The 26,355-nt window shown below is 44.4% G+C and overlaps 1 protein-coding gene across 1 annotated transcript in view; it reads left to right on the top strand.

The window, feature by feature from the left end:
- The window catches only part of PPEF1 (protein phosphatase with EF-hand domain 1), a 55,742-nt gene extending 38,193 nt beyond the window's left edge, over positions 1–17,549 (top strand). The window contains exons 8-17 of the mRNA XM_037901189.2: positions 419–585; positions 2,341–2,377; positions 2,869–3,018; positions 4,715–5,035; positions 6,263–6,448; positions 8,220–8,362; positions 9,366–9,472; positions 12,127–12,290; positions 13,990–14,074; positions 14,271–17,549. Coding sequence (XP_037757117.1) covers positions 419–585; positions 2,341–2,377; positions 2,869–3,018; positions 4,715–5,035; positions 6,263–6,448; positions 8,220–8,362; positions 9,366–9,472; positions 12,127–12,290; positions 13,990–14,074; positions 14,271–14,455 — 1,545 coding nt within the window. The 3' untranslated portion in view covers positions 14,456–17,549. The remainder of the gene's footprint in view (positions 1–418; positions 586–2,340; positions 2,378–2,868; positions 3,019–4,714; positions 5,036–6,262; positions 6,449–8,219; positions 8,363–9,365; positions 9,473–12,126; positions 12,291–13,989; positions 14,075–14,270) is intronic.
- Positions 17,550–26,355: the final 8,806 nt, after the last annotated feature.

Consider the following 26,355-nt stretch of genomic DNA (forward strand, 5'->3'; position numbering starts at 1 on the left):
ATTTATGGGAAAATAATATTACATTAGGAGAGTAATGATTTGATTGCTCCTTTTTAATATAATTTAGCAGGTGGAAGCAAGGCTTAGAGTTAGCACCATGTGAGGCGTCAGATTTCCATGAGTCATCAGCAAGTGCTTTGCAAACCTCCAGTAATCCAAAGATCACAGTGTGGGGACCTCTGTCCTAAAGAGGAGAGAACAATGTGACAGCACTGTTTCTCTAAATCCATGTGTTATGTAGATGACCTAGCAATATAACCTGTGTTGCTTGCAGCTCCACTTTTTCATATTATAAAAACAACCATAACATGACATACAATCTGAAAACCTCTAGCCTTTGTTTTTGGAAATTCATTTCAGTCTATGCCTGTTAAGTACGTTGCCTCATCAACTTTGCTTGTTTTGTTTCCTCCTGCAGAATGGCCTGCCTTCAGAAGAAAACCCTTACCTTTTTAATGGAGATTTTGTGGATCGAGGGAAAAATTCTGTTGAAATACTTATTATCCTGTTTGCCTTTCTTCTTGTCTACCCCAACCATTTACACTTGAACAGAGGGAACCATGAAGACCATATCATGAATCTGAGGTAACATTTTCTTCTGTTCTTTTTCCATGCAAATGTCACCGAGTTGAATGCCTTTTTGATCCTTTTGCTATGGTTATGATGAATCTAGTTGCCACAGGTTTGTCTCATACAGAAACAAGTGTTTTATTGGGCACTCAGATGTTAATTCTGCATCTTAATCTAGCAGGGGGAAGGGATATTTCTACTAACCCCCTTAAACATGGATCTGATTCATTTCTCACTCAGGGACCAATTCACAGCGCACTGAAGTCAATCAACTTTGCAGAGCTTTCAGGCACATGAGATTCTGAGGCACGGTCCGTATGTTGTTTGAATCGGGTTGCCTGTTCCAGAGCACTGATAAGGCAGGCGGTGTTCCATCACCAAACAAGTGATGCGCCCTGTCCAAATACATTGTAACACCAGGAGAAATGCACGAAGATAGGAGCCAGGAGACCATGAGCTAAAATCCCACCTCTACTGACTGCTGTTTCTCAGCATCAGAGACTTCCTTCATTGTACAAATAAGTTAATTGAAAGGCTGCACAAAGTGATCTCGGGAAAAGCTAAGGCTGTGGGCAGATCCAAGTCTCGTCCATTCAGCCACACTGCATCTCAGGAAAAAAAATATGCCAAAGCAACGTTAGTAGCTATCCTGATTGTACCCACGGGGCTCACCGCTGGACAACGCTTCTCCCAGGCACAGGAAGAGAACCGAGCAATCCTGATCCCCATCATTCTACTGCTGTTTAGCAAATAGTTGCCTGACCAAATAGTAAGAGATGAGTTGTGTCCCCCTCTTGTGATCATTACCCAGAGGGGAAATTACTCTCTTAGCTCAAGTGGTAGAGAGCTATGCAGGGGAGCTCGGGTTCAGAATTCAAACCTTGTTGATGTTCCATGGGAGAGGATCCTTATGGTTGCAAATAATGACATTTATTTTCCCAGGGTTGTTTTTTTACAAAACTGGTTGGTTAATTCACACAGTGAGACAATGTCTTTAAAAATGGAGTTTATAGTGAAAAAAACATAAACCTGTCAATTATGGTGCAATGTGCAAGAAAGCTAAGATGTTCCGATTATTGTCATTTGTCACATATTTTGAGTGGTTGTATCACACATTGGCTAATTTGAAGGCTGAGAGATGTGGGGCTTTGGACACCAGGACTTCATTCCACTGAAATCAGGAGTTACAATCATATAAAACCAATAGAAGATCAGAATCCTGCCCTTGGTGAAGCACGGACATGGTGGGGGAGCTTTTGGAAAGAACGTAAATGATTTAAGAGGACAATTCCCATTGACTTTCACTGGGACTTGTGCTCTGAAGTCACTTAAGTGCCTTTGAAAATCCGTAAGGCAAAAGAATTGCATGAAATTTCTCTTTTGCTAATGGGGCAAGAGCCCACCAATTCCTTTTGCTCTGGGTTCTGTTTCTGCCCAGGAAGTTTTGGCTCCATTAACATTGTATAATGGTCAAAACTCATTCTCAACCGAATGAATCAGAGTAGAGGAAAGCCATTTGTGTATATTGTTAAGTCAGGAAAATGTCTGGAAAAGTTATGGGGCATGGAAGAGGAAAGAGGGAATGGAGAATTCCTAGAAGTTACTGTAGTTTTCATTTTTTGTAATTATTATTGTTAAAGATTTACAGTGTATGCACTAGCTATAATGGCCGAAGTAATGTTTCACATGAATCATAGAAACTATTGCCGGGTTATAGTGAAAAGTGATCATGCAGAAAGCCAGTTTGTGATGCTGTCTCTGTTTTTTCAGATATGGCTTCACAAAAGAAGTTATGAAGAAGTACCGGGTAAGATATCCTCTCTCCCCCCTTATTTGCTTCCAACATGTGCAAACTGAAGTGTGTGTCAACAAGAAGATTTGCTCTCAAGAATGTAGTGTAAATACAGAGTAATTCCATCAAGATCAATGGAATTATTTTGCATTTATACAAGTGTAACCGTGAGATTAGAATTTGAACAGTTAGTTTTACTTATGTCCAGAGATGTATGAAGTAAAATAGGAAAAGTTTATGAAGCCAAACAATAAACATCAGAAAAAATGATACTGAAAGAGTAACAAAACGATCAAGGCAGAATCAAGCAGTCCTGAAGGTAAATTTTGGAATGTATATATTCATATTATATTTCTGGGTTAAACCAATGGGCATAATTGTTCATACAGATTATTGAAGTCCAAGCAAAACAATGAGGTCAAAAGAAACTTCCACATTATTTACTTGTTGTGATAAGCACCAGTGACTTTCAAGAATGATATGTAATAAAATAATATATTTTACAGTCCCATGGCAAAAAAATTTTAAATCTTCTGCAAGATGTTTATAGCTGGCTTCCCCTTGCCACTGTAATTGACAGCAAAGTACTAATCGTACATGGAGGAATATCAGACACCACTGATTTGGATTTCCTGAATTTATTTAAGAGAAATAAGGTAAGAGACAGTACTTCTGTAGAGTTGCCTTTATTCTGTTTGTGATCTCTGAAAGTGTTTACTAGTAAAAATATTAAGGTAAAGTTATCTAAGCATTTTATAGATTTAGAGAAGACAGTAGATACTACCTAAAGAAAATACAGCAAAATAGAGACAATGATTTCTTCAGAAGGAAACATTTGTGGTGAATGGTGCCAATGGACATTTTGAGCCAAATCTTCAGCTGGTGTAAATGAGTGTAGATCCATTGAGATAAGTGGAGCTACACCAATTTACACCACCTGAGCATCTGACCCACTATATAGTAAGACCATATGTTTGTCTAGAAAATATGAAAATTACCTTATTTTAACAACTCGCAGAAGTTTCAGGAGAACTAGGAAATCCATCAGTGTGTGAATTTCCTCCTTTTTAATCCGGTTCAACTTTCCTTTAGTGATAGTTGTGCACTGGGGCCCCAGCCCTACAATCTGATCTGTGCAAGCGGAACTCCTTGGCCTGCATGGAGCTACTTTGCAGCTGCGTGAAATCCCACAGGAGTCAAAAATTTCTGCCTATTTGGAGCCTGTTTCAGGATCAGGCCCAGAGGCAGCCAAAATTCCACTTTTCATAACTGAAACAAGTTCAGAAGACAAGAGGTCAAATTCGGCCCTGAGATTAAGCAGGTGCAACTCCCGCTGAAAACAGTGGAAGTTACTAACACCAAGTCTATGCTTGGCCTGTTATTTGCAGATATTAATGCAGCTGCTATGCAACACATAATTAACGTGTGAAATCACCTCTGCAGGAGAGTATTGAAATACTTCAGTAAGAGTCAGACATTTGTGAGCCGGATTCCAAATGCACTGGCATTTGTGGTATTCCAAACTGATACCTGGCACCATTTGCTGCCAGAAGCAGTTTCTGATATCTAGCTGTTATTTTTTGGCACGCTGCACAATCCCCACTCATATTTTTGAGTCAGCGCCTTAGGTAGATAACAACTGTTTGGATGTTGATCAGGACCATGGGGAAAGACAGCTTCGGCTCAGATATTTAGGACTCTGTGGAAGAAAATTATGGTAGTAGTAGAATCAATTTTCTTTTTCTTTAATAAATTGTTTAATACACACACTTTTTTGGCTAAAAAAATGAGCTAGTGCAAGTGAATCTCAAAAGAGAATGCAAGAAGCAGCCTGACTCTTTCAAGAAAAGGTTTGTTTTAAAATGAATTGCCATAGCCAACCTGTGCAGCTCCAGAAGAGCACTAGCCCTGGTGAACAATCAAGGAGCTTAGGTTTATTTAAGGATATAGTGTCTGATTCACTACTGGGTTACTCCCGTTTTATACTGGTGTAATTCCATTGATTTCAACTGAGTTAAACCAGAGTAATGCTAGAGTAAAGAGTGGAGAATCAGGTCCATGTTTCTCAGTGAATACCATTTCATCCCCAATGTTATTGATAAAGGGGCAGATTTTCAACATAGGTATCTAACTTCCAATGGAATTAGGTACTGAAGTTTCTACCGGGACTTGAAGAACTATATTTGGTGAAAAGTTAAAACTCAGAGTTTAAATCCAGAGTAGTGATGAGTTAATATTTCCTTCAAGCAGTTGTTGCTGAGATATGGAGCATATGATGAAATATAGTGCATCTTTGACTTTTTTGATTTATATAAGCATCAGTAAATATGCACTGATGAGTCTGTCTTTTAGATGAAGTCTGTGCTGAGACCACCAAAATCAAGCACAGAGAGAAACCATGACCTGGAAAGAACTGACTTTGTAGAATACTCTCCTATAATAAGAGTCAAGAGATGCCTTCCTGGTCAGGCTATTGCTGTCAAAGGAATGACCAGGCCTTCATCATCTAGCCATAGAAGACGATACACCGGTGATCTACTGGATGTTGGGGAGCACAGGTGGCTGCTTCATGATGGTGCTAACTCTGGCCCGCTCCTAGGTGCACAGTATCTAGAGTCCGGTGTTCATATGCCGAGCGTGCCTTCGGAATTAACAGCAAAGGAATGGAAACAAGTATGTGAAACCAAATACAGACTTCTTAAAAAACAAACTATCTGTATAGACAAATGGAATTTATTTTGTGTAAACAGGATGTTTTGATTCTGAGATGAATAGAGAAAACTTTTTCTTTCAGACATCATTCTGGGCAGTCAAGGCAATTTTCATTATGGCTGACTCTACCTTCTACCTCTGGTCATTCAAATGCATTTCAAGACACATCACTTTATTCTACAAATAAATATGTTTTATGTACTATATTTCCTCAGTGTTCAAAATGTCTCAATAGCAAACATTTCAATCCATTTCAATAGTATCTGATGCAGTTGAGTGTCCTTGTGTGGTAGGATCTGATAGTACAAAAGGTACTTTTAGTTTCAATGGGCTATAATTTCCCAGTCGTCAGTCAAAAACTGCACCTATTTTGTGGTTGCAGCGCACACACGAGCAGGCTTGGGGAGCTGGACGCTGACCTACCCAACAAATCCCAACTCCTCGGGTTTGTGGTATGCAGGGCCTGCTGATTGTTCAGGGAGAAGGGATTTACCTTTGTCATCTTCTCTCCACTTTTGCCTTGTTTACCAAAGAACAAGATTAAGCCCTCAGTGTACAATAATTTAATGAATTGTGACAACTCTGTGATTTTAATTCACAGAGCTGTTTGTAATCTGAAAAAATAATTGTAAGGCAGGGGTATATTTTCCAAGTTTCTCTTTGGTCAGCTCCTTTAAGCAGAAGTGGATGGTTATATTGGCTTCTCTGTGGGCAACTCTCTTCTAACATAGGAAACCTGCCTCCTGCCACTGACCCATGTGACTTAGGAAAGCAGGTCCTTAAACTAATACAATGGAGACTGATAAAACTCTAGTGTAGAAATTAGACTATTCTTTTGAAATGTGAGTCTTCCAAAGACAACAGAAAACAAAAAGCAAGTATTTTGTTCTCTCTGGAGAGTATTAGTTTCTGAAATTGTTTGGAAATACAGTATAAAATCTACCTAGTGATTTACATTTAAAAACTCAACTCAGATGGCTTTTGTTTAATAAAGGCAAATAAAAAGAAATGTTTTCCAAGCAAAAGGAATGTATTAGTTTAAGGAAATAAAGAAAACCTGAGAAGTCTAGCTGTATCTTATTGTGCTTGGGGCCCCTGTAATAGCCAGCATTTCTAAATAATGTCCCAGGTTGTAGCCTATGTTGTACTAATTGTCAGTAATCATGTCTGTTGGTTTGCTCTTCAAAGGTGGCTGATATTCTTTGGAGTGATCCAAAAAACCAAAATGGCTGCACACCAAACAAATCTCGAGGAGGTGGTTGCTACTTTGGGCCCGATGTTACTGCCAGGCTGCTTAAACGGTATAATCTGAAGATGCTGATCAGGTCTCATGAATGCAAACAAGAAGGTTATGAGATCAGTCATGATGGGCAGGTAAGATCGTCACGTATAAAATAAAATGCTGCTGTGAACTTCACAGAAAACCCCATAGGAGTAACCTCAAATTTATCAGCTAAGTCAATTGGTGAAAAAGAGTGAGTTCTATAAAACAGGTATTGGGAATATTCACAGTACTCGTGTGAGGTTTTCTTAGGCAAAACTCCCCTCACCTTGAAGGGGAGATTTGTTAATGACAACAAGAATGGCGCCATAGCCACCCATGCTTTGAAATCGCTGAAAACCTCCACTCAAGTCACACCGTCTCTGCCTTAGGAAAGTGCATTTTTTAAAAAAAGCGTGTCTCTGTGTCTCTGAAAAAAGCAGCTCACTGAAAGGCCCACTGACTGTGCAGACCGGCACTTTGTAATAGAAACATTATGGGGCTTACTGCACGTGCTTCTGCAACTCGTTTTTTGCACACTGGAAATTTGTCAGGACAAATGCTAGTTAGAGCTGCATCACTGAGGGTAGAGAAAGAATCTGAGCTACGTTTTTGTGCCTGAAATCTTACCCTGGGTAAATTCAAGTTCTGGGAAATTGAGAGGGAAGATGTTCCTGGGTCATTTCCTGTTGCTCAAGCCTAAAATTCCAATAATCTTTTTGTAGCTATGCTATAGTCCATTATTATGAGTTACATTCATTATTGCATGGGTTTGCAACCTGAGGGTCATGACCAATGTTCCCTCTAATTTTGTACAGCCATGTGCGGAATGAATTTTGTTATGTGCACCAATATGGAGGTGATGTGTGGTGGGGGTGGAGCCAAGGGGTTCGGCATGTGGGAGGGGGCTCAGAGCTGTGGCCCAGGTTTGGGGTGCAGGGGGGTGAGGGCTCTGGCTGGGAGTGTGGGCCTTTGGTTGAGGCCAGGGATGAGGGGTTCAGGGTGCCGAAGGGGGCTCAGGGATGGGGCAGAGGGTTGGGGTGCAGGGGGGTGAGGGCTCTGGCTGGGGGTGCAGGCCCTGGGGTGGGGCCAGGGATGAGGGGTTTAGGGTACCCTGGGGCTGTGGCGGGGAGAGAGGACTCCTCCCAGGCCTCTCTTGCCGCAGCAGCTCGGGGCCAGGGGAGAGGCACCTCTCCCTGGCTGCTGCAGCTCCAAGCCCAGGGCCGGGGCCAGGGCTCCTCTTCCCAGCTGCGGCAGCTCTGAGGCTGGAACTGGGGCAGGGGCGCCTTTTCCTGGCCACCAAAGTTCTGAGGCTGGGCCAGGGGAGGGGTGCCTCTCCCCATCTGCGTGGCCCTTGATAGCATGGTGCGCTGCCGAACAGCTTAGAGGGAACTTAGGTCATGACCACCCTGTCCTTTTCATTTTGCTAATGGGAGCTGAGTTCCAGTGTGGGAAAGGTCAAGACCCACTGTATTGTAAGTATATCAACGTACATGTTACTTTAATTCCTCTGAGTAATTTCCTTCATCTTCTTGGCCTCTCTCTCTCTGACACACATGGCTAGAAGGAAGGGAAGGAGATTCAAAACCATTTAGACCCCAGGGAAATGTTGCCTTTGTGGCAAGTGTAATTATATGTTGTTTGTCTTATAAAGTGAAGTCCTCATGGAAAAAGTAAAAAATGAAGTCCTGAAGCAGGACTAGAGTTGACATTTTGTTTAGCTGAGCAGCCATTGGCAGGCTTGTAGATTTATTAGGGTTTTACACTTGTTTTAATTCATTTTGTAACCTGTCTCAATTTTCTAAAGCCAGTTTTAAACTTCAGTCCAAAAAGGGGGCAGCTTTAATCAATCCCACTGATTTCTTTTTTTTCTTTTATTATCAGGTTATCACTATTTTTTCTGCCTCTAACTACTATGAAGATGGCAGCAACCGTGGTGCTTATCTCAAACTGAATCCTGATTTGATACCTCGCTTTGTGCAGTATCAAGTCAGTAAATGCACACGCAAACAGACTCTTCACCAGAGGTACAGTAAGGACAACACATCTAATGGATACAGGCATAGGCGCCGACTCCGTGGGTGCTCCACCCAAGCTTGCCCCTCCCCCCCCACTCCCGCCCGCCAGTGGCCCCTGCCAATCAACTCCCAGCGCCTCCTGAACAGCTGTTCTGCAGCATGTGGGAGGCATTGGGATGGAGCGAGGAGGAGTGGAAACGAGGGGTGCTCGGAGGAGAGGGCGGAAAGAGGCGGGGTGGGGGTGGAGCAGGGATGGGAAGAGACGGGTTGGTGATGTGGCCTTGGGGGAAGGGGTGGAGTGGGGGTGGGGCCTGGGGCTAAGTGGGGGTTGAGCACCCCTGGGGAAAATTAGAAGCCGGCGCCTGTGGATACATGTACAGTGTATCAATATGAACCCAGAATGTGTGAATTGTTCATGGCAGAAGTTACATGAGAGGTTTAATTGTATTTGCACAGCCCTTTACGTTACTTGGTTTTCTTTTTTTTAAATGGATTTAAAAACAAATGTGATAACAGATAAAAGGGGTTCCAACAGCTCTAATTTGATTGTTCTGAGTTATTTGCAGTGCTATAAAAAGAATCAAGGATTTGAATTGTATAAGACAGCAAATGTACAGGATATATGTCGAGCCTGATTCGCCATTGTATGACACCATTTTCACACCGGTGTAATGCCATGGCGTAAAACTGGAGTAATACTGGTGTGAATCAGGCCCAAGAATTTTGTCAGAACAATTCTGCCATGCATGACACTAGAGTCCACTTTGCTAATGTAAAGGACTTATAACTTGACTGTGTAATGTCTGTCATGAATAACTCAGCCACCAAATAAGCTCAGACCATTCTTTTGGGTTTTTTAATGTCACTGTTTTAGGGGGCTCGTTGCAGGGCTCCTAAACTGAGATTGTTTGTTACAGGGGATTGGTACGCAATAAATACTGCATATGGAAAAATTTGAAGAGCTAGAGAATTTCAATCCTTGAATTATCCACTCTGATTATTTTCTTCATAGGGTGAGTGTAGTTGAATGGTCTGCATTAAAGTCATTACGAGAGAAACTTTACTCCCGGAGATCAGAACTCATTGCAGCTTTCAGACAGTATGACCCAAATGACACAGGTAATGAAACCAACCACAGATGAAAGTAATTAGCTCTTAAAATTAAGTTGCCAGCATTGTCATCAAATAGGACCAAAAATGCACTCTCTCTAAAATTTAGTTAACAGCTTTTAAGTATCTGGATTTGTATTATTATTTGATTATATTATGAATAGAACATTATTTCTTCTGTGTAGTAGGATAGTTTCCTGTGTAAAGACATACAAACACTGCATAGAACAAACATCCCACAAACTGGAGTACATCAAGAGTACCGTTTGTCTGAATACTTGATACATATCAGGAGCACAACATATTTTTCACATGAATGGCATCCACTGAGGAGACTGCAATCTGTAAAATACATGATTAAACAAAGGAAGAGCCTAATTCTGTGAGAGACTGAGTACCCCTAATTCCCAGTGAAGTCAATAGGAGCTAAGGGCCCTCAGCACCTTACAGGAGGTGCTCAACACTTCAAAGGGATCGGGCCCTAAATATGCCTGTCAAAAGGCTGCTGTTGGATGCCATTGGAGTAGGTCCAGAAAATGGTCTTCTGCTTTGTCCTTCATTACTGGATCTTTGCCAATGCTTATATAAGTACAAGGGAGAGCAGAAGAATATGCCAGGGAATCAAGGATGCATCATAATGCACTGCTGGATGGAACTCTTGTGAAGAATTTCAGGGTTTTGCATTTGTGAGGCCTGGCGAATGGACCCAAACCATGCTAGGTGGGTGTGGGTTTCATGAGCTCCCAGAATTCTCCATAAGTGAGTTGATAGTCTGAAGAATGTCCCTAGCTCAGGGAGGCCTTTCACCCTGGACAAGGCATCAGCCACTCCATTTTCTGTCCAAAGAATCATAGACTTTAAGGTCAGAAGGGACCATTATGATCGTCTAGTCTGACCTCCTGCACAACGTAGGCCACAGAATCTCACCCACCCACTCCTGTAACAAACCCCTAACCTATGTCTGAGCTACTGAAGTCCTCAAATCGTGGTTTAAAGACTTCAAGGCGCAGAGAATCCTCCAGCAAGTGACCCGTTCCCCTACACTGCTGAGGAAGGTGAAAAACCCCCAGGGCCTCTACCAATCTGCCCTGGAGGAAAATTCCTTCCCGACCCCAAATATGGCGATCAGCTGAACCCTGAGCATGTGGGCAAGACTCACCAGCCAGACACCCAGGAAAGAATTCTCTGTAGTAACTCCGATCCCACCCCATCTAACATCCCATCACAGGCCATTGGGCATATTTACCGTTAATAGCTGAAGATCAATTAATTGCCAAAATTAGGCTATCCCATCATATCATCCCTTCTATAAATTTATCAAGCTGAGTCTGGAAGCCAGATATGTCTTTTGCCTTCACTGCTTCCCTTGGAAGGCTGTTCCCGTTAGATTCCATACCTTTGAGTGCACTCGGGACAAGTGTCAATCCGCCATCCTCCACTGAATAACACATAGCACTTTGTACTACCCCACTTAGGCCCAGTGGGTTTCTTGTTCCTGGGAATTAGGAACTGCACAAAAGCTTCTTCCAAATCAGGAGTGTCCAGAGCTGCCTCTCACTGTATTTCAGCACAAGGTTTCTGAAAATGGGGGGAGGAAACCTGACCAGTTCACTTATTCATATAGGAGCCTGATGGATTGTGTTGGACCCTGTGTAGCTTTGTTATAGGAGAGCTTTGAAGTATGGAATTTTTTGATTATCCAGCCTGATTTGCTGCCTCAGTATCTGGGGAGCCTCCAATTACTATCTGTGTGGGAAACCATCTCATGTTTCCTGGGAGGTGGGGTTTAGGTGTGACAGTTAGTCAATGGTGCATGCTTCTTTCTAGGTGAAATGAGTGAAAGGGTTGGTACTGAAGTCCAGGCCTTAGGGCCTTAAGCATCACACTAGGAGAGGAAATCCAACTAAGAAAGAAGTGGGCAGCTGAAGAAACTCACAGATAGAAAGTGCCCCAACTATGAGAGTAAGGGTTTGGGCAGGCACAAGTCCAGCAGTGCTAAGGCAGTCTCTGCCTCGGGAGCATTTCTAAACTCCTCCATTGCTAGACATCTTCAGAAAGCTATGTCGGTGTGGAACTGAGATCAAGGGTAAAAAGCCAGAGAGTGGGCACCTCCTCCATATAGTCTGACAAGTCTCTAGAATGGGCGAAGCTGTCGGGCAATACCACTAGAGAACACAAACACTGAGGCATCAAGTGAAGGTAAATCTGTGGTTGGTTGACATTGGATGGACTATTTGCATAGGAATAGGGATTGAAATCTTTGGGCACCAAAAATCTTTTCCTCATTACACTACCTCACTCCGTGTCCTTTAAATGTGATAACCCAAATGTTAAGGTCGTAAACACCATTTCAGAGCTAAACAGTCAAGTCACATTTTCTAGGTCTTATGTTGCCCTATCAGCTGCGCATGGTAATATAGCTACAGTATATGTTTGCAGGACCTCAAATCTGTAACATTCCTTTTGAATAAAGTAATTGCTCAGTATACAGTTATTTCAAATGTACTAAAACACTTCAATATTGTCTAGTTTTTGTGTCAAAGAATATTTGTATTAGACTATTCTGCAACTCTTTAAAAAAACAGCAACAAAAATTGTTAGCAGTTAGTAAGAGTGTGTTGTTTGGCATGCATTTATAACCATGAAATGATCCATTTTGACAGGAAGAATTTCTGCCACTGAATGGGCCTCAGCAGTGGAATCTGTTTTACATCTGGATCTCCCATGGAGGACTCTGCGTTCTCGGTTGGTGCAGCTTGCTCCAGGTGGAAATGTCGAGTATCTTTCATGTTTTAATGATTTGGAAATAAAGCCAGCTATAAAAGAGGTAAGAGGAAAAAGAGTCATATCCAAATCTTACAGGAACATTTTCTTGGAGGCTGGATGGACAATTTCTTGGACAATTGAGGCCAGATTTTCAAAATGCTCAATTTCCATGTAGGAAGCTAAATAAAATGGTCATATTTTCAAAAAGTGCTAAATAGGAAGTGAGCTCCTTTATCATCTCTCCATTTATTAAAGTGACTTAAGGATTTATCTGCACTGTTAAGTGAAGTTCTGATTGTAATATGAGATGACTAGCAGGGGCCGCGGCTGGTGAGTCTGCGCCCGGTTACAGGTAGGCATACCTTAAATCTAGCTAGCATGAGTAACAGTAGCAGTGAACACGTGGTGGCATGAGCTTGTACTTGGACTAGTCACCTGAGCGCAAGTCCGCTGGGGATCCTGGGTACATACTCAGGTTGCTAGGCTGTGCTGAAGCCCGTGCTTCCATTTCTATTGTTAGCTGTGCTAGCTAGATTAAAGCTGCCATGGGTATGCCTACCTGTGCTTCAATCATGCTTTCACTTGCAGTGTGAACTTTCCTAAATAGGAGCACTTGGGTGCTGAGCCCTTTCGGAAGTCTGGCCTGTTGTCGGTAGCTACCGGTGTGGTGCTCCGCTCTTGTTCGATGATGATAATAGTCGGCTGCATGCGTGTTCCCTCTGTGTGCTGCCCCAGCTCTGCGCAGATAGCTAACACAGCAGACCCCAAGAGAACCCCCAAAAACCACAGACTCTAGTAAGGTACGAAGGAACCTGAGCCAGGTTTATTGTCAAACGAAGCACGGTAATAGTTCCCTATAGACTCTACAGGGCATACTACGAATTTGTGCTCCCTGGCAATGGACACAGCTCAGTCAGTGGTGGGATACTCCACTGCCCCCTAGGCTGGACAAAGATGTGTGCTCTAGGACCTACTTTTATACTGTTGCAGGACAGATTACTCATCATAGTTCAAAAGAATCTATCCATCATGTTGTCCCTTTGACCCTGTCTTTAAGATGCACCTGCCTGTTCCTTGTTACGTCTATGGAGTGTCTTGCCACCGTCTAGGCACAAGTTCTTCTCATTAGCACGTGTGTGTGTGTGTGTGTGTGTGTGTGTGCACGTGCCTCTAACAACCTTTTCTTGCCAACTTCTGTGAGTGGGACCTGCCTCTGGCTCACTGCCCAACTTTGCTTGTCACTGCCTGGAAGTACTTTGATTCAGGCTTCAGGCCTCAGACTGGGCCTCTGATACAAGAATTTATGTTTCAGGGCCTCCTCTTACTACATGGCCTGTAGCTGAAGTTTCCATTTTTTTTCAAAGTAAGAACAGCCGGGTCACTTTCCATATGCACCTTTAAGTTGTGTGTCTTTGAGAGCATAATATGCAGCACCCTGACAAGTTATTTGAGCTTTCATTAATAATCACTTATCATAGATGTAAAAGGCTCCTTATCCCAGTGACAATTCTCACTGCCACCTAGTGGCAATGTATCTGGCAACTGAAAGACAGACAAGTACTGTCTACTGCGGTTTGTTCAGGGCCGGGGAGAAACCCCCGCTTGGAAGCTGTGCTAAAGGAGTCTTTTTAATGTTTGAAAATGTATGCTTTGTGTATTAGTTTTGTTTTTTAGATTGGTACAATGTCTGTCCTGTTTGTTAGTCTAAATCAGATTGAGGTACGATCTGCCCACGGATTGTAATTTCAAAATCTTTTTAGGTTCAACCAGCTTTGGTGGAAACCCTGTACAGATACAGAACTGATCTGGAGATAATCTTTAACATCATTGACAAAGATCATTCAGGTACATTAGGGTAATTTCTGCTTACTACTACAGGTCTATGAAGCATCTATTTGTTGTTATTGTGGGTAAGTGATGTGTGTCTGCAGCGGTCATTATATAGCAAATAAATTCCAACGGTGGTAGGTGGCAGATAGCCCTTTTAAGGGGAGACAGGTGAGTTGAATAGTGCACTGCTTCCCCCTTCTGTCTCCTTTAGGTCTGATCTCCATTGAAGAATTTCGCCAGACATGGAAGCTCTTCAATTCTCATCTCAAAATCGACATAGATGATGAATCCATTGACAACCTCGCCCGCAGCATTGACTTCAACAAAGATGGCAGCATTGACTTCAATGAATTTTTAGAGGCCTTTCATGTGGTTAATAAATTTGAAAACAAGTAGAAGCAGAATTCGTTTCAGAAGTTCTTGTCAGGAGCTTGCATGTTTGCTGGTGATATTATGCTGCACTGAGAAACATAATGCCTGTCGGAGAAAGAATGGACTGCTCGTTCTGATAAGGCAGCATGGTAAACATATGAGGTGGAGAACCAGAAGCATTGTGCTGTTTGGGGAAGTCATTGCTCAGCCACTTGTAAACTGTGGACAGCTGCTACACTGGAGGATATTAATGATGAGAGAGAAGAGATGAAAAACTTTAACTGCCTTCTTATGGGGTGGTTGCCTGATGGTAGAGCAGGACACGGCCATATTAGCAACTTGTTTGATTCCAGTCCATGTTTCTTTATCGCCTGACCATTGAGAACTTGATCACTGCCAGTGTAGCTCCTTTAACCTTGTGGGAAGTTAAGGTGAACTTCTTTGTGTGGCTCAACAACAGTCCTCACAGATGAGAAGAATTGATGTACTCTGAAGGAAGTCCTTTCTGGTCCTCCTTGATTGATCAGATGGTGCTTCCAATGAGGGATATGATAGGGAAAAGTAGAGAGATCCTTTGGACCAGCTATTCCTAAGGTTGAAAACTGAGAGGAGAAACACTCATCTACAGAAATTATTCTACATTTAAACTAGTATTTTGCATGATGCTAATAAATTAATAATTTCAGCTCAATACTACCTCTCTTACTATTGTTTACATACATAGCCTATTATTTAAAGACAAAGTGTTTGCTTGTTACTGATTCCCCCGTGTGCTAGGATAGTTAATGAGCATTCTTTTGAAAAGCCTGCCCTTATGTTTTTTTTTTCTGAATAGGTCTCATTATGATAAGAATGGAGATCCATTAAGTTTAAACTCAAAATACATGTTACTGTCTTGCATGGGCATAAATATGTGGTCAATAACAGAATAAAAATCTTAGCTTTCAAAGCAATTAAAAATGTGGTATATTATCCTGCTTCACTGGTCTTGGTCTTGTATGGATCACAGTAGAACACTGATTTCCTCCATAAATAACTTGGGCATTTTATTAAAGAGGAATTGACTAAGAAAATGATGGTAATAAGGAAGCTTGGTGGCACTGCGCACGAGATGCTTCAACATAGCAAAGAAAAAGTTCTTGGATTTGAACATCATATGGAGTGGGTACATGGAACAAAGTCGTACAAGGGGTTTAGATTCCAAAAAAGCAAAGTGTGAGAGATTAAGAAAATTACTGAGCTTGATGCAGTGGGAGGAAGTATCTATGTGGAACAATTCTGGAACATTGTGTGCCATCATAAACCGCAACAAATGACACTTCCTCTGAAAGAGAATAAAAGAAAGAATAAGAGGTGGCCAGTGTCACTGTAGAAGGGACTGCTTAGTGATATTAGGGTTAACAGAAGAAGCAGTATCTGTGTGTACAGAGAATTAGCTTGCAAAAAAGCAGAATCAACTAGTATGATACAAAGGGGATAAGTAGAGTAATAAAGGCCTATAGGTGAGCTTGTGAAGTCTTACTTTAACAACAAAATGTTCTGGCCATTGGGGCCTAATCCCACTCTCACCGAAGTCTAAGAATATTTTTCCATTGGAAGGATCAGTCCCAGTTAGAAGCACTGAAGACCTTGTAAGTACTGCATGCAAAGGTATCAGTAAGAAGCACGTGTGGATGACACTCATTTCAGGTTTGAAGGCAGTGAACTCGTGAGTTTACTTGAATCATTCCAATTATTTTTCAAGCATGGAGAACAAGGAAGGTACCCCAGGACTGGAAAAAATAACGGTGGTTATTTAAATAACACTCAAAAACAGAATGGGAGGGAAATGATCTTCCTTACTTTTCAGTTGTAATTGAAGTAAAATATGCTTGTACTGTAGATTTGCATTTATATATTTTGACTTTTTAGGTGATTTGACAATTCAGACTTTGAATTGTCTACTCACATTAATAAACTAGTACTATACTAGGCCTAAAACAGTACTCTTTATCCAAGCAAAACTCCCATTATTTGTAATGGGAATTTTGCTTGAGACAGAAGTACAGGATCTAGGTGTCTTGTTTTTCATTGACTTCAACAAACTTTGTATCATGCCCACAGTGTTTAGATACTTTGGGTGCTTCTGGTGGGGGTCAGAAAGGGGTTAAAAGCAGCCAAGGGAGGTTGCTTGGGTAATCAGCCACAGGTGTGGTTGCACCCAATTACGGAACAGCTGGCCCTGATAAAAGGGCAGGCTGAGAGAGTGGGAGAGACTCTTGCTCCAGCTGAGAAGTAGAGAGGACCTGGCTGCCTGGGAGAGCAAGCAGGGTACCTGAGGCAGAGCAGGGTTGGGGAAGGGCAGGCAGAGCTGAGGAGATCTGGCCTGTTGAGTCCCCGGGTTGAGGCTTTGCTAAAGGCCAGGGGAAGTATTAGGGCTGCAAGGAGGCAGCTGCTGCTAGAAAGGCAGCAGGTCCAACTCCCTTGCCAGTGATGAGTGGCCATTACGGACTGCAGTTTGCCCCTGAGAGAAGGGGCTAGAGGATGAATGGCAGTAGCCACTGAGGCAAGATGGGTAGAGGGGGTTGGGGTTCCCCTGGGAGGGGAGACCCAGAGTGTGGGGGCACTGCTGTGGGCAGTACTCCAAGATAAGAGGTATCGGGGTCCGGGAGGGATGCGGGACCTGAAGTGCTACAAATGGTTGAGATTTACAGAAAGCAGGTACCAGTAGGAAGACACCAGCCAGCAGGAGGTGCTCCGAAGCTGGAATCGAGCTAATTCCTGGACGACCAGCAGGAGGCGCTGCACCGGTGAGTCGGAGCTTTGCTACAGTGCTGCTATAACTATAGTAGATAAATTGAGCTCTTTTCTTTTTTGAAACTGTTAAAATTGACTACCTCCTGTCTCAAAAATGCAAACTCACTTGTAAGAAATATAGGAAGGTGCATTTTATTGAAGAAAAAATGGCTTTAAAATTAAAAAAAGTGACAATCCCAAATAGAAATGTGTGGCTTTTATATTTCCCTCATTTTCTTATTCAAGGGCTGACCGTGAACAGCAGAATTACTTTGACTATTGTTTCAGTGTGTCTTTAGAAGATTCTGCTTTATAGAGAATGAAAATGCTTTTGATAATGCATTATTTTTCTTTTCTTCAGTATATACCAAACTTGGAAAGTGAGGAAATATACAACAGGCCACCGTAACGTTAACATGATCTCCAAGTTGGGAAGCCCGGAGGTGTGTACTGCAGGTGACTTACAGGTACTGTAAAGGAAATGATACTCTGCAGATTCCTTCCAGAAGAAAGCAAAATCTGGAATTTGGCATCAGTTCTTGCTTTTAAACTGGGGCCTGGTCTATGTTACAAACTTAGGCCAACATAAGCCTCATTAAATCAATCTAATAATGTGTGTGTCTACACTACCAAGTCCCTTCCGCTGACCTAAGTGGCCTGTAAAGTCAACTTCTGTACTCCACCTCCATAAGAGGCTTAGTGCTTGATTCGACATCCATGGGTCGACATGGGGATAGTGTAGACACTGCATTGTGTAATTCGAATGAATTGGCCTCAGAAGGTGTCTCACAGTGCTCCGCTGTGGGGAATACTTTCAATCTGACGGCACATCAGCCAGGTACACAGGAAACAGACTCTCCCCTGTTAAAGCCCCGGGAACTTTTGAATTTTCATTTCCTGTTTGATCAGCATGGAGAGCTTACCAGCACAGCTGATCATGGAGACTCAAGGCTGCAAACGTGCTCCAGCAATAAGATCCACAGGAGGTGGTGGATCTTGCTGCCGTGCGGGAAGGAGTCTGTGCAAGCAGTGCTCCGATCCAGGAGAAGAAACGCTAACATCTATGCCAAGATTGCGCAGGGCATGGGGACGCACAGCAGTGCAATGTGAAAATAAAGGAGTTTTGGCAAGAATACCAGAAGACAAGGGAGGCAAACAGTCGTTCTGGTTCTGTCCCACAGACATGCTACTTTTATGAGGAGCTGCATGCGATTTTCGGCAGTGACCCCACCACTATCCCAAAACATTCTGTGGATACCTTTCAGGAGCCCCGGGTGAACTCGAGCAGCAACGAGGAGGACATTGTTGAGGAGGAGGAGGAGACTGTGAGGCAGGCAAGCAGAGGATCCATTCTCCCTGACAGCCAAGAACTGTTTTTAACCGTGGAGCCCATCCCTTCACAGGACCAGTTGGCAGCGGAGCATGATGTCAGGAAAGGCACCTCTGGTGAGTACATATTTCCAATCAAACTGTAGGGGTTACATGCTATGTTTTTTTTATGTTTAATCTGAACAAAAAAGAAGGTGTAGTGGGTATTGATAGCCACTCCAGCTACGCAGAGCGTGCTGTCTGAAAAAAGACTGTTTATGTGCCTGGGATGGCCCAGGAATCCTCCATGGAGATTTCTAGGAAGCTTTCATGAAGGTTTCCGGGAAGGGCTGCCTTATTTCGGCCACCATGGTAGGACACTTTCCCGCGCCACTCCAGTATTAACCCTGCTGGCATCATTTCAGCACACAGCATTGCAGCATAAGGACCCAGACACTTACAGCATCTGCTCCCTTTCCGCCTCTGTTACCCTCAGGAGAGTGATATCACATAGGGTCACCTAGGGAAAACGGGGGAAGTTTTGAATGCTAGCCCTTAAACTGCAAACGAGTAATCCGTCCCCTTTTTGGTGAAATCTGGGTTGTGTATGTAATCTGTTTCCTTAGCATGCCATGGTTGTGGTTGGAAGGCATCACTGTGTATTGCAAGCAGTACTGGGGGGGAGGGGGACAGTGGCTGCTTCCTGTTTGTCTCCATCCCCCCAACCCAGTGCTGCTTTTGTAAAAAACAAACTATTTGGGGGGCTTTACACTGGTGCCTGCCCTCAAGCACCATCCAGCCTGCTGCTTTTCTCAAGTACCAACCTGTGATCCCAAGGATGTCTTCACAAAAGCAGCAGCACAAGACCTCTCATGGATGCCTTGTGGCCTTACTCACCATGGCTGGAGCAGCAAACCAATTCTTGCAATAGCCAGTGGTTGTGATTACAGTGGGGCTTGTAGTGAAGTGTATTGAGGGCTGTATTTTTAATCAAAAATTTATCCTTGCACCAGAAACAATGTATACACTGGTTTCAGAGTAGCAGCCGTGTTAGTCTGTATTTGCAAAAAGAAAAGGAGTACTTGTGGCACCTTAGAGACTAACACATTTATTTGAGCATAAGCTTTCGTGAGCTACAGCTCACTTCATCGGATACACTGTCAGTGCTACCCTTGTGCTCTGCATTCCTTGGAGCTGAGACCTTGTCCGTTGGCACATCCTCCACATCGGGACAGAGAATTTCCCAGATTAGAAAGCGGAAAAAGAAGACTTGGGAGGACCTGTTCAATGAGTTAATGCGTGCCTCCGAGAGTGACAAGACGGAGCGCAGATCATGGAGGATTACCCTGTCCGAGAACCAGGTCATGGACAGAGAGGACAGGAGATCATGCAGGGAATAAGAGCGTGCCACGCAGGCAGAGATGCTGCAGATTATGAGGGAGCAAACAGACATGTTGAGGCATCTGGCTGAGGTTCAGGAAAGGCAGCTGGATGTTAGAGTCCTGCTGCAGCCTACGCTGAACCTGCTGCCATCATCGCCCAGTTCTACATCCTCCTCCCCCAAACATCCTGTGAGGCGAGGCGGGAAAGTCTGGCATCCCTTGCACTCAACACCGGGGGAGGGTACAAGGACCAGAAGGCGCCCATTCTCAGACCTTTGATTGTTCTTGCAGTGCATCTGTAAGCAAGCTGTCCTTCTTTGTCCCCTCACAGTATAACAGATAACCTGGGGCAAAAGGTTCTTACTTTTCTTTGCTGTCTCTGTGTCTTTGTGTGCATAATAAAACTTAACAGATTGAGGAGAAAAGGCTCCTTATTCATTCAACACACAGTGGTTGGTGGGGGTGGAGTTTACAGGGGAGAAAGTGCAAGGGAGGGGACAGTTTGGTAAGGAACAAAACAGATAAGTGTCACGTTACTGTGGCTCATTGCCGAAACTGGTTTTCAAAGCCTCATGGAGACACAGATGCAGAACCTCATTGTGCTCTTCTTATTGCCCTGGTGTCTGGCTGCTCAAAATTGGCTGCCAGACGATCTGCCTCAACCCCCCCACCCCACCAGAAACTTTTCTCCCTTTGTTTCACAGACATTATGGAGCACACAGCAGGCAGCGATAACAATGGGGTATTGCTTTCACCGAGGTCTAACCCAGTAAGCAACCAACCAGCGCCACCAGTGTCCAAAGGCACATTCCACCACCACTCTACACTGGCTCAGCCTATGGTTGAACCGCTCCTTACTGCTGTCTAGCCTGCCTGAGTACAGCTTCATGAGCCATGGGAGCAAGGGATAGGCTGGGTCTTCCAGAATCAGAATTGGCATTTCAACATCATCAGTGGTTATTTTGCAGTCTGAAAAGAAAGTCCCTGTGTGCAGCTTTCTGAACAGACCTGGGTTCCTAAAAATGCGCACGTCATGCACCTTTCTCGACCATCCCATGTTGATGTCAGTGAAATGGCCCCTATGATCCACCAGCACTTGCCACACCATTGAGAAGTAGCCCTTGTGGTTTATGTACTCTTTGGCCAGGTGGTCTGGGGCCAAGATAGGGATGTGTGTTCCATCTATCACTCCACCGCAGTTGGGGAACTCCATTGCGGCAAAACCATCCCCTAGGTCCTGCGCTTTGCCCAGAGTCACTACTCTTCTTAGAAGTCCATTGATGTCCCTGCACACCTGGATCACAACAGATCCCACAATAGATTTACCCACTCCAAATTGATGCCCTACTGACCAGTAGCAGTCTGGCATTGTAAGCTTCCACAGAGCTATTGCCGCTCGCTTCTCCACTGTCAGAGAAGCTCTCATTTTAGGATTGCTGCCCGTCAAGGCTGAGGAAAGCGCTTCACACGGTTCCCGGAAAGTGCCGTTCAAAAGTTCTGCAGCCGCTGCTCATCATCCCATAGCTGGATAACGATGTGGCCGCCCCCCCCCCCCCCCCCCAGTCAGTGCTTGTTTACTGGGCCCAGAAACGGCACTCAGGCCTGTCAAGGTGATGCGTGACTGTCGACAGCAACTGCGAATGGCTCCACTTTATGGCTGTGAGCAGGGCTGCTTGCGTTGCGTCACGTTGTTCTGTGCTGCGGCTCCTGCAGCAGCAGTGTAAATACTGCATGATCAGGTGCGAGGTGTTTGTAATGCTCACAACAACAGTGTACAGCTGAGTGGGGGCCATGCTTATCATGCTATGGCGTCTGCACGGGTAACCCAGGTTTATGAAGAAAGGCGTGCAAAGGCTTGGTTTGTTGGCTGTTGATTTCAGGGAGGGAGGAGGAAAGTGCATCATGGGAGGCTAATGCCATGGTCCCATAACCACCTGTGCCAATGTTTTGTCCCATAAGGCATTGCAAGCCCAGCCCAACATTCTACTCAGCTACATGCGCTGTGAGGTAGCTACTGTTGATGCAAGCCCTGCTAGTGAGAATGCACACGGCCGACATAATGAGCGTAGTGTGGACATGCAGGATCGACTTGCTTAAATCGGAGGCTTGATGTTGACTTACATGCATGCGACTTAACTTTGTAGCGTGGACCTGGCCTGGGATTATATACATCCTATTGTTTGGGACACTCCCAGAGCATGGGGGCATATAGTTAGTAGCACTCGAAATCGCTGAAAAATACCACCCACATTCATACTATCCTTGCTGTTAGGTGTTTTCTACTGAAAGCATGCCCACAAAAGATGCTAAATAGAAGAAAGGGCAACTGTTTTGTGCTCTGCAGCTTTAGTTACTGACAATTTGTCATGTTTTAACCCCTGAGATTTGAGAGGCTGGCACTCCTTGTTAGGTTGATTTCCTGCAAGCCTTGAGCTTGGCACTCACTGACACGTGAATTACTCTTCAGGCCCTGCTAAAAATAATAGAATTTTTTAAGAGAAAAGCATCCCTAAGCATCTGTGGCTCTGGCGCTGTCTGTACAGAATACCATTTGGGGCCCTTCATAGATTCAAGCATCCAACCATGGAGCTCAGCAGTAGGATGAGGGCCGTAATGGGATGTGCACTGGCCTTTTAAGGGAAATTATCAGCAAGCATGTGCCAGTCCTGGTTCAGCCCCAACAATGGCATTCTGGGAGATCTGGCCCTAAAATGGACTGAGGGGGTTGCAGGATCATGTGTCTGAAGGAACATGTGACCGAGCTAAGACGACTGCAGGACTATACATATATGGCATGGGCTGCTTTACAAGGCATGGGGAAAAAGCAGACCTGGCGTTCAGACCTGTGACTAAAGCTGGGGAAGCAGCCCAGAAAGGCTCTGTAGTGAGAGTCTGTGATGGGGCAGAAACCCCAAAGGGAAGTAATCTGTTCACCACCCGAAACAGCTAGATGTGAAAGGACTCCAGGGAGGAGAGACACACACCAAAGCAACAATTTACCAGGCAACCCTACAGTCCTCCAGCCAAAGATGGGGCAACTGATGTGACCTGACATCAGAGAGGTAAGGGAACCTGTTCCATGAGTTCACTGCTTATTTTGTAATGAAAGCGGTGCTGAGGCTCAAGCAATTAGGTGCTGGGGCTCAAGAAATTTTTTTTACATTCATAACTGATGTGGCAAGCCCTGTGGTGCCAGGGCTATGAACTGCCAAGCCTAGAGGTGCTGGGGCTCAGCCCTGGCAAAAATTAAGCCCTGCATGAGTCTACATCGGGGCGGGCAAACTTTTTGGCCTGAGGGCCACATCAGGTTTCCAAAATTGTATGGAGGGCCGGTTAGGGGAGGCTGTGTCTCCCCAAACAGCCAGGTGTGGCCCAGCCCCTGCCTCCTATCCGACCCTCCCCCCCCCCCCCCCGCTTCTCGCCCCCTGACAGCTCCCCTGGGCCACCTGCCCCATCCAACCCCCCCGTTCTCTGTCCCCTGATGGCCCCCCCCCCCGGGACTCCTTCCCCATCCACTACCCCCTGCTCCCTTTCCCCTGACCACCCTCAGATCCCCCCACCCCTGACTGCCCCTCCAGGACCCCTACCCCATCCAACCCCCTGTTCCTCGCCCTATGACTCCCCCTAACCCCTATCCACACCCCCAAACTCCCCTGCCCTCTATCCAACCCCCTCTACCCCCTTACCGTGCTGCCTGGAGCACCGGTGGCTGGCAGCGCTGCCCAGAGCATTGGGTCGGGTCATGGCTCTGCAACTGCGCTGCCCGGCCATCCAGAGCATGGCGCAGCACACTGAGGGGGACGGGGAACAGCAGGGGAGGGGCCGGGGGCTAGCCTCCCAGGCTGGGAGCTCAGGGGCCGGGTAGGAGGGTCCTGCGGGCTGTACTTTGCCCACCTCTGGTCTATATGGTAACCATGAGCAACAGGTAGATAAAGAACAAATGCTAGCAGCTTAACTTGGGGGGCGAGGGGAAGGATAGAGGAATTAAAATTAGTGGCTGAAGGGAATGCAGTAGGTATAATATATATGGGTGTATGTGAAATAGTACAGTGTATGGGCCTGCTTGACTTCCATGGGCTTTGGCTCAAGCCCTACGTGAGCAGACAAGGGAGGAGACCTACACCCATGAACTCTCGTAACATACTGCGTACCTCCAATTGACGTTACCATTATTTTCTTAGGATACTGTTGTGCCTTATGGCACTTCAGGATTTAGGGAAGCTTATTTAGAAAATGTTCATTTAAATCACATTTATTAAAAGTTCTATGCAAATTTGCCTTTGTAATAACTAAAAGAATACTCACACTTCCAGAAACGTGCATACCTCCTCATTAGGACCAAGCCTCCAAGAATTTGGAAATAAATTTCTTGTCTAAGCTTGACAAGAATTTGGAAATAAACTCAAAGCACCTAGTATGCTCTGGTGACAGTCTGTTCCTTGGCCCTTTCAGCTGCATTGTTTTTAAGAGCAAATATCATGAATGTCAATTGTGGGAGCTGAGTTTTCTGTTCCATATGATCGATCGTCTCTTTTGGGTGCAGAAATGCAGTACCTAACTACAAGGAACGCTTTGTTATATGACAACTTATGAAATTCAGTCAGATTTCTAAATAATCCCAACTGTGTAGGGTGCTGCATTATGTGCAGCTGTCAATGACTTTGCTTTCCAAAGTCAGAATTCTATGTTCCTCAGGTTCTATATTGCATGCAAAAGGTTTTTAAGACCGCGGAATAGGTCTATGAAGCTGTACGTGCCTCTTCTATATATAGATCTAGAATCCCAGCTCTCTGGTATCAAACTGTAACACTATAATTAATAGGAATTTGTCCAAAAGGTTGCAGTCCACTCATAAATGACCCTGCCTATGGAAAAAAATGGGCTCAGTCAGGAATCACAACAGGCTTTCATTTAAAATAATCAAACAGCAGGTATGTAGCACACAGAAATGTAAACAAGTTTCACCAATACTCAGGCTTGACAATAGGTTCCCTGAAGTGACTGGATGTTTTGCATCAAAGGGATCAGAATTCCCACTTCACTCACAGCATTTGGGATGTAAGTCTGTTGTTATGCTGCACCCCTCACTGGAATATGAGGGTTCAAAGGCAGCTAAAGAATAAAGGGGGAGTGGGGGGAAATGTTCTGTACATTTCAGACCCTCAACCTGGGTTAGTTTGATGCCAGATATGGATAAAAGTGTCAAGTTGGGGGCAGGGGAAGTTCTTACACATGCCCATCCCCCCAATAGGCCCAGGAGACAGCTAGGTAAAGGCAATGCCATTTCCTGAAGGATTTTGAAATTTGTCTTCATTTCACCTTGGAACAAAACCTGAAAACTTCAGAATTTCTGAAAATTGCTTTTTTATTTCAATGTTGACTTTGGACAATTTGTATTATATGGTTTTTTTTTTTGTTTTGTTTTGAAATTACTTTGTTTCATTCCCAAAACGTTTTATCATTGTTGGATCTTTTTTGTATTTTCTCCTAAATGCCATGTTGGTGGAATTGCCACAATTTCACAAAGCTTTTCAAAAGAACTGCATTTTCTGAGGGGGATCAAGGTTTTCCTGGTCAGTGCTAGCCCTAAACATTGCAACTACGGTGCCTGAGAACTCTGCCTATGGAGGTTGGGTTTGGCTTAAAAACGGCTTGTGGTTAAAAGATATAGGAGCATCTTCACATGCAGTGATAAGGGCCAGGGCTAGGGGGTGGAGGCAAAGCACATCGCCCATTGTGAGAGGTATTTGGCTTGAGGAGAAAACAAGCAGGTACAATGGTACTGGGGATGCACACTCCAGAAAATCGTCCTCGGTCAGCTGGCTGGAGGTGGTACATGCTACCCCTCACCCCCTTTAGGGTTCCTAGAAGTTTCCCAGAGAGCTTGCTATGCAGGGGAGCTTCCTGCCACTCAGCAGGAGGATAATGGAGAGCTCATCACCTCATGCTGAGTCATGGACAATAGTGTCCTGAGCCCCTTCTCTGGATGAACAAAGGTGCTGCTGCTGAGAGGGAAAAGATGCTCAAGTCTCTTCCCTTTATGCTGCCAGGTTCCAGGGGAGAGGAGCGCTGGAACAATTTGGATAGTGGGGGTGCTGAGAGTGATTGAACCAAACTGTAATCCATGTATATATAATGGAAATCACTTCAACCCTAGTTCTAGCACTTATGAGCTCTGGGCTCTCCTTCCACCCTTCCTGCTGTTTAGAGGAAGGGGAGCCCCAGGTTCCCTCCTGCCCCCACCCCATCTACATCTGATAGTGGGAAGGGCTGGACACATTTTTTCGTGCTGTGCATGGATGATGTTCTGAGTGAAATTTTAAAAGCATTTTGGGATCCTTTATAACAAGAAAAGAAAGAAAAAGAAACCCTACCAAAAACTAATTTTGTAAATAATACCATGTAGGGTAAAAATAGAAAGTTTCAGCCCAGGGATTTGAAAGATACATTTAGCCACAG

Source organism: Chelonia mydas, chromosome 1, assembly GCF_015237465.2.
Source record: "Chelonia mydas isolate rCheMyd1 chromosome 1, rCheMyd1.pri.v2, whole genome shotgun sequence".
NCBI classification, from domain to species: domain Eukaryota; kingdom Metazoa; phylum Chordata; order Testudines; family Cheloniidae; genus Chelonia; species Chelonia mydas.